Below are 8369 nucleotides of genomic sequence, written 5' to 3'. Positions count from 1 at the left end.
ACCTGGAGTCTCAACCATTCCCAGGAATCACAGCCCCATTCTCTGAAAATGCAGAAACCTGCTTTGCCAGCACTTTTGTCTACATCCAGGGAGAGAGTCCTAACTGGATTATCCCCAAGCCTTCCTAGATCCTGCAGGGGAGAACCATTAGAGGCGAACAGCTCCCAGCCCTCCCTGACTTCCATGCCTGAGAGAGCGAGCAGCCCACCGGGAGCCAGGCGGCAGCAATCTTGGGCAGGAACTTCATAAAGGGATGGAGTTTCTTTGCCAGGACTCAGAGAACAAGGCGGACTAATCCTACTCCTGCTTGTCTCATGAGCACCATGGGAAGGCCAATGAGGTGACAAGTCCTGTCTTAGCACCATTCATAGCACTGCTCTCCCATTCTGGGACTGGGGGGTCGGGGGTGATCCCCAGAGTGCTCGTAAATCTATTGTCTAAATTGCGACATCTTGGAGAGCTAAAGGGGACACTATTTAGTTATGCCAGGACAATAGGTGTTAAACAGGACTATCCCAGGCAAACTAGGATGTGTGGACACCCTAGAGAACATCTTCCAGCCCTGTCACCAGGGTAGGGGCCTGCTGCTAGAGCAGTTAGTTCCCTGCCCTGCCCCAGAATGTATGCCCCTGAAGAAGGTCTACTTCCCTAATCAAGCCAGGACCTCACTCAACAAGCTCCCTTGGCATCCCAAGAAAAGAAAAGGAAACTCTCACAGGCACCACAAAAATGTGGACAAGGCCTTATTTGTCTGTTCAACACAGGATGCCCTGGGCCAAGAATAGTACTTGTAGTACTAGCAGGTAGCATCTGCTCAATAAATGTTTGTTGAATGAGTGAGTGAATGCCCAAAGTCTCTAACATCATCGAGAGAACTCTAGGAAAACGGACTTGGCCGTCTAGTAACACATAAAAGGGTTTGAACTCTAAACTTATAAAAATTTAAGGCACTGTGGTGGGCCGCGGTGGCTCACGCCTGTAATCCCAGCATTTTGGGAGGCTGAGGCGGGCAGAGCACAAGGTCAGGAGATCGAGACCATCCTGGCTAACATGGTGAAACCCCGTCTCTACTAAAAATACAAAAAATTAGCCGGGCGTGGTGGCAGGCACCTGCAGTCCCAGTTACTCGGGAGACTGAGGCAAGAGAATGGCATGAACCTGGGAAGCAGAGCTTTCAGTGAGCCAAGATCGTGCCACTGCACTCCAGCCTGGGTGACAGGGCAAGACTCCGTCTCAAAAATAAAAAAAAGAAAAAAGAAAAAAGAAATCTAAGGCATTGTATAGACTGCCATGCCTTTCCCTTTGGGGGAGTTTATAAATATGAAATGTACACAGCTTTAAAATGCCAGATTGAACTGAAACTATGAACTTCTACAATAAACTAATAGAAAACAAATTATTTTTAAGCCACTGCTGAACTTCAAATAAACTGGAACTATTTCCTGCAATATCTCTCGTACAAACTCATTCAAAACTTTGTTGGCAAAATTGGGACTGCATCTAGCAAGTGCTTGCTCTACACATCAGGATTCCTCTAACCCCAGTCTCACTGTGTGTAGGTTCCCTGAGAAACAGGTGCCTGGGGAGAGCTAGATTTGCAGGAGACTTAGTGGGGGAAATGGCTGGGAAGAATAAAGGAGAAGGAACAGGAGAAGGCAAGGCGGGCCTTCACACCACAGTGCAAGATGGACACCTATGAAAACAGAGGGGGAAGGAAGGAGGACTGGATAGAAGAACCTCAGACGCAGCGCAGTTCTAAGGAAGTTTCAGACAGGTTGATGGGGGGTCCTGGAGCTAAAGTTGTCCAGTAGAGAAGTCCCACATTCCAAAGAATGGGCCAGCACTGGTGCCCCACCATGTTCAGTCACTGGCTTGAAGAAAGTATGGCCTCAGCACAAACAGGGTGGTGGAACCAGAGGGGTGGCAGCTGGGCTCTTACTCCACTGTGCTCCCGCGGCAGGAGTTCTAAGCAGCACGTGTTCAGGGCTACTGCACACTATGTTTGAAACAATATTGTCCCTGGAATGACCCTTTTCAGTGAATCCAAATAGGCTGTTTGAAATCATGCCATCTGTCAGCTGAATACTCACAGTAGATAACACATAAGCTAGCTCACCACCACCATGGTTTTCTCCCAAGTGCTGGAACTTTTCATCCCTACCAGCCAAGATAAAATTTTCTCATAGAACACAATCAGTGACATTGTTATTCAGAAAATAAAAGCATTATTTTGTTTTATTATTCCCAAAGAATCAAGCCCGTCATGAGCAGCCCACATGGTTGCTGTTCAAAGGTACTGAAAAGGGAGGCATTTAGTCACCATTATCCATCAAGAAACTCTTTACAAGGATAGGTTCCAAGTCGTTCGTGCTGCTCTTGGTCATTCAGTGACTGCAGTTTTGGCCCAGAAGCCATCCAAATGAGCAAGTGCTGAGCCATCCTCAACTCATACCCAGATGAAACAACTTGCGCAGAATTGCTGGTCCGCCCCAGTAACCCCTGTAAGAAATAACACAAAAAAAATGTACTTGCAGCAAGAGAGATGGGGCGACTTCAGTCAGGAGGATGCTGAAAGGGAAGCCGGGCTGCATACAGAGCACGTTTGTCAGCACATGAAGCAAGATTGTCTAGTGAGTTGGAAAGATCCCATGACTAGTAGGGGACAACCTACTTTCAGTCCTAGCTTTGAAACTGACTTGCTGTGTGAGCCTGGACGTGCTGACTCAATTTGGCAAACGTGTCTAAAGCCTCTACTACATGCAAGCTGCTACTCTTTCTGCTTTCCAACAGCTCATAATTAACTGTAGTTCAGCATTTCACAATCTCCGCCCTATTGACATTTTGGACCAGATAATTCTCTGCTGTTGGGGGCTGACGGGGCATTATAGGATGTTTAGCAGTATCCCTGGCCTCTGCTCACTAGAAGCACCCCTCCAGTTGTAACAACCAAAAAACGTCTCCGGAAATTATCAAATGTCCCCAGGGCAGCAAGGGATAGGAAGATCACTCTTGGTTCAGGACCACTGGTGTAGACACCTTGATTTCTCTCTCATATGAGTTTGGAAAAGTAAAATGAGGTCATCAGCTTTTAGAATGAAGAGTGGCTGGGTGCACTGGGAGGCTGAGGCAGGTGCATCATTTGAGGCCAGGAGTTTGAGACCAGCCTGGCCAACATGGCAAAACGCTTTCTCTACTAAAAATACAAAAATTAGCTGGGCGTGGTGGCACATTCCTGTAATCCCAGCTACTTGAGAGGCTGAGGCAGGAGAATCATTTGAACCCAGGAGGTAGAGGTTGCAGTGAGCTGAGATCGCACCACTGCACTCCAGCCTGGGTGACAGGGCAACACCTTGCCTTAAAAAAAAAAAAATGAAGAAGAGGAATTTTTATTCCTCTGTTTACTTATTGAATCCCTACTATGTACCTGCCTCTTTATGTGTTATCTCATTAACCTCCATCTTGTGAGGTAGGCAATGTTACTTTCATTTTGCAGATGAGAAATGTAAACAAAGAGAGTGTTTAAATTAAATTAAAGAGAACTTTCCCTGGGACAACAGCTATGTATGTCCTGCTAACAGCATGACACTGCTGATGACTTCTGTCATGCTAATGACAGAAGTATGACTCAAATACAGGTCTAACTCCAAAGTCTGTGCTCTTACTGTTTGGTTTTTCCTATAACATAATAAAAACAAAGGTAAGGGACCGGGCGTGGTGGCTCACGCCTGTAATCCCAACACTTTGGGAGGCCGAGGTGGGTGGATCACTTGAGATCACGAGTTTGAGACCAGCCTGGCCAACATGGTGAAACCCCGTCTCTACTAAAAATACAAAAATTAGCCAGGCATGGTGGCAGGCACCTGTAATCCCAGCTACTCAGGAGGCTGAGGCAGGAAAATTGCATGAACCCCAGAAGTGGAGGTGACAGTGAGCCAAGATCGTGCCACTGCACTCCAACCTGAGCAACAGAGCAAGACTCCATCTCAAAAAAAAAAAAAAAGTAAGGTAGCAGATGACAGAGTACTTGATATGTGAAAGTGATTTACTATTATTATTTATCCTGCAGCAAAAGAGGGCCTAGAGTATGGAAGACAGAACACTTGGTCACTGCTAACAATGAAGAAAAGAGGCTACATCCCGTGCGGGTGGAGATGTGCTATAAATCCCTTTCCTCATCCAGGAACCAGACAGCACACTTACCTTAGCATCATATTCCAATACAGGAAGGGCATCAGGTCAGCTTTCATGACATACATGGAAAGGCGCTCTTTGCTTTGATCAAAGGGGAAGGTTTCTAGCGGCTCTGCTTTGTAGTCAAACTCGGCAAGAATCACACGGTTGTAGCCGGTCACCAGTGGACATGATGTGTAGCCATCATACTAAAATTGTAAATCAGACTGAGTTGGAAAGTAGATTTTTTTTCATGGTCCTATATGAACACTTTAGAATTTATTATTTGCTGTGAGTGATTATGTATTTTTTTCTTTTCTGTATATTCTTTTTGTACTGTGAAAAATGCAAATTATATTACAAAAAAATAGTACTAATGGCAAAAACAGTAGTACCCACACTGGAGACACTAATCAAGAAAGTGCAAAACTGTGGGAAAACATGACTTTCACACAGAATAGAAGATGCTCATTGAGACAGTGATTCTTATAAGGCATACAAACCTTCTTTGTTGGTGTTTGATTCTTCATAATCAGAGAAATTGTTCTATCAAGTATTCCTGACTGGGCAGCTATAAGAGAAATGGGAAAGTCGGAAAAATGTAAGCATCTAGGTTTTCCATGAAAACTAATTTGCAAATAACTTTAATGTAAACAAGTTAAGAAGATTCCATTTCCCATCCCTCGAAACGGTGACTAGAACATGAGCTTCTTACTAATTGAAATTGACTACCAGAGGGGATTCTTTAATTCGTGAAAGGCCTGCACATGTGTTTCCATGGGTTTGAAACTAAAGAGCCGACTCTCTCCAGTGTGGCTATAAGGATGGACCTACCCCAAAACCACTGCCTCTCCTCCTGGGGTTGAGGCTGTCAATTTAGTCTGTGTGTCAACTTAGTCAGTGTTCTTGGCCATGCGGGTTATCCCTGTGTCCCCGTTCACAGGCAGTCTGGATTGGTAGCCCCCAGGCATTTCCAGTAAGACAAAGCATGCCTTCCTCTCTCCTGCACTGTCCTGGCTGAGGCAGGACCAGGTGGATATAGATATACATATAGAGATATGCCTGTATTTCCATCTCTCTGTCTCTTTCCTAGATAACCAGATGGACACAGACAGATACATACATACATCAGGATTTTTTTGTTTTGTTTTTCTTTGGCAAGAGTGGGGAGACTGCCTTTTTTATTAGGAAAAAGTTCAAATTCCATCATTTTGTTTAATCCATCTCATCACACATGCTATTTTTTTTCCTGCTGTATTTTTAGAGCAGATATCACATCAATTCACTCATAAATCTTCCTGTCTGTATCTCTCTGATGGGGAATTTTCTTCACACAAACCCACAGTATTTTCACACCCCAAATATTAGTAATAGTTTCTTCATATAATCTAAACCCAGTTTGTGTTCAATTTTGAATAATTAAGACTGCCCAGATGGGCACTGTGGCTCATGCCTGTAATCCCAACACTTTGGGAGGCCGAGGAAAGTGGATCATTTGAGGTCAGGAGTTCAAGACCAACCTGGCCAATATAATGAAACCCCATCTCTACTAAAAATACAAAAATTAGTCAGGTATGATGGTACATGCCTGTAATCCCAGCTACTCAGGAGGCTGAGGCAGGAGAATTGCGTGAACCCAGGAGGTGGAGGTTGCAGGGAGCTGAGATCGTACCACTGCACTCCACTCTTGGCGATAAAGTGAGACATCATCTCAGAAAAAAAATAAAAAGACTGACCTTTTAAGGAGACAGCAGTTTGTGGCCGAGCATGGTGGCTTACGCCTGTAATCTCAGCAGTTTGGGGGACCAAGGTGTGCAGATTACTTGAGGCCAGGACTTTGAGACCAGCCTGGCCAACATGGTGAAACCTGTCTCTACTAAAAATACACAAAATTAGCCAGGCATGGTGCTGCTCCTGCAATTCCAGCTACTCAGGATGCTGAGGCACAATAATTGCTTGAATTCAGAGGCAGAGGTTGCAATGAACTGAGATCGCACCACTGCACTCCAGCCTGCATGAGGGAGTGAGACTCTGTCTCAAAAATAAAATAAAGATACAGCAGTTTGTGTCTCTAGAAGTAGAACATGGGATTCACTTTTGAGGAAAGATGGGTTACCTTTGTATTATAAAATGCTTATTGGAGTGGTTATTTTGTAATCTCCCAAATCAGGGGTTAGCAAACTTTTTCTGTAAAGAAAAATTGCAGGCCTTGTGGGCCAATGGCAAATCAAAGATATTATGTAATGACAAAAAACAAAATTTCCACTATACAAAAACAGGCAGTGGACTGCACTGGCCCATAAACTATAGTTTGCTGATGCCCAAATCGAAGAAGCAATGATATTTTTTCTGGAATGGGTGGGGGTCAAAAAAATGAAGAGTAAACAACTCTGCTTAAAAATATTAAATAAGGCTGGGCGTGGTGGCTCACACCTGTAATCCCAGCACTTTGGGAGGCTGAGGTGGGTGGATCACTTGAGTTCAGGAGTTCAAGAACAGCCTGACCAATGTGGTAAAACCACATCTCTACAAAAAATAGAAAAATTAGCCAGGTCTGGTGGCAGGTGCCTGTAATCCCAGCTGCTCAGGAGGCTAAGGCAAGAGAATTGCTTGAACCCAGGAGGCAGAGGTTGCAGTGACCCAAGATCATGACACTGCACTCCAGCCTGGGCAACAAAGCAAGACTCCATCTAAAAATATATATATATTAAATGAGGCCAAGCATGGTGGTTAATGCCTATAATCCCAACATTTTGGGAGGCCAAGGCAGAAGGATTGCTTGAGCCCAGGAGTTTGAGACCAGCCTGGGCAATATAGGGAGACCCTATCTCTACAGATATTTTAAAAATTAGCTGGGTATGGTGACACATGCCTACAGTTCCAGCTACTTGGGGGTGTTGAAGTGGAGGGATCACTCGAGCGCAAGAGGTCAAGGCTGCAGTGAGCCATGATTGCTCCACTACACTCCACCCTGAGCAAAAGAGCGAGACCCTGTCTCTAAAAAAAGAAAAAAAATGAAATGGCTATATTCACTGTGGGCAAAGCAACATCTCTAAAGATCATATTTCCCTTTTGGAAAACTGTGTTCCTCTTTGAGGGCCATAAAGAGTTTGGAATCTGAACTGAGAACACCTGAGGAGGCCACAGCAGCAGGACATCAAGGCCAATAGAAAAGGAGCAGAGACATCCACTGGGTGCCACTGCAGACAGGTGAGGCCTGTGAAGCCAGGCAGCAGTCACTCAACATCTAGGCTTAAAGCGTGCATGGGTGCAGGTGTGCGGGAGTTGGGTTTTGCCCTGTATTAATCCCCTTCTATCATGCCCAGGCCTTCAGTTAACTTTGGTTAAATGCCACATCCTGATCTCAGCTGTGTTGAGAGTGATTAAAGGAGCATCCTGGGGCAGAGAGAAGCAGAGAAGGGGACATGAGCTCAGGAAAGCCAGATTCAACACGGCAAGATGGGTCTTGCTCACAACAGCGTAGGGGTCTGGACGGAGGCTTGGTGGCAAGTAAACCCAAGGACAGATTTGTGGAAAAAGTGTGGCATTGCCTTGGGATACTCAGAGGATTTGGGGAAGGGAATCTAAGAAGAAATGAAGATCTGCTTGGGAAAAGCTAGTACTATTGTAATTTGGGCATTGAAGAGAAGAGTAAACAGACTTTTACACAGGTGAACTATTAGGTTGGTGCAAAAGTAATTGCGGTTAATGGCATTACGCTTAATGGCAAAAACTGCAATTACTTTTGCACCAACCTAAATAACAGGTAAAGAGCACTCATTATGGTACTGTTTGAATAAAAATGGGTTGGACACAATCCAGATATAATTAAGAGTGGACTCATTATATAAGCTCTAGAGCAACCATAGAATAGGTTGCAGATTGTAAGACACAAATGTAAAAACAATGGGGACAAGCCCTCTGTGGTTGGGGGACCGTGGAAGCCACGCAGATGCACTGCAGGACTGGGAGCAAAAGACTTTCCACTTAGAATATTTTTGTTCAGTCATATTCAGTCTTATCTATCTGGAACATCGAGTTAAATATTTGTTTGAAGAAGGCTAAAAGCTGGGTAATCTGGGCCTCATATCACAGGTAGTTTCACCACATAAATTCAGCAGGCTTACATTAAATGAATGTCATTTCAAAGTATCACCCCACAGACTACCTATAAATTACAAAGAGAGAGAGTACTTTTA

At 44.6% G+C, this 8369-nt stretch overlaps 1 protein-coding gene across 9 annotated transcripts in view; it reads right to left on the bottom strand.

Annotated features, from left to right (window-relative positions):
- Window positions 1–2208: 2208 nt before the first annotated feature.
- The window catches only part of SQOR (sulfide quinone oxidoreductase), a 60145-nt gene continuing 53984 nt past the window's right edge, over window positions 2209–8369 (bottom strand). For all 9 annotated transcript variants that reach the window (XM_073995752.1, XM_073995753.1, XM_073995751.1 and 6 more), the window contains 3 exons: window positions 4674–4741; window positions 4201–4379; window positions 2209–2499 (listed from right to left, as the gene is read on the bottom strand). In XM_073995752.1, the coding sequence (XP_073851853.1) occupies window positions 2442–2499; window positions 4201–4379; window positions 4674–4741 (305 nt within the window). In that variant the 3' untranslated portion in view covers window positions 2209–2441. The remainder of the gene's footprint in view (window positions 2500–4200; window positions 4380–4673; window positions 4742–8369) is intronic.

This window comes from Macaca fascicularis, chromosome 7 (assembly GCF_037993035.2).
Source record: "Macaca fascicularis isolate 582-1 chromosome 7, T2T-MFA8v1.1".
Classification (NCBI taxonomy): Eukaryota; Metazoa; Chordata; class Mammalia; order Primates; family Cercopithecidae; genus Macaca; species Macaca fascicularis.
The sequence above is the reverse complement of the archived record's forward strand: the minus strand, read 5'-3'. Positions and strand labels throughout refer to the sequence as shown.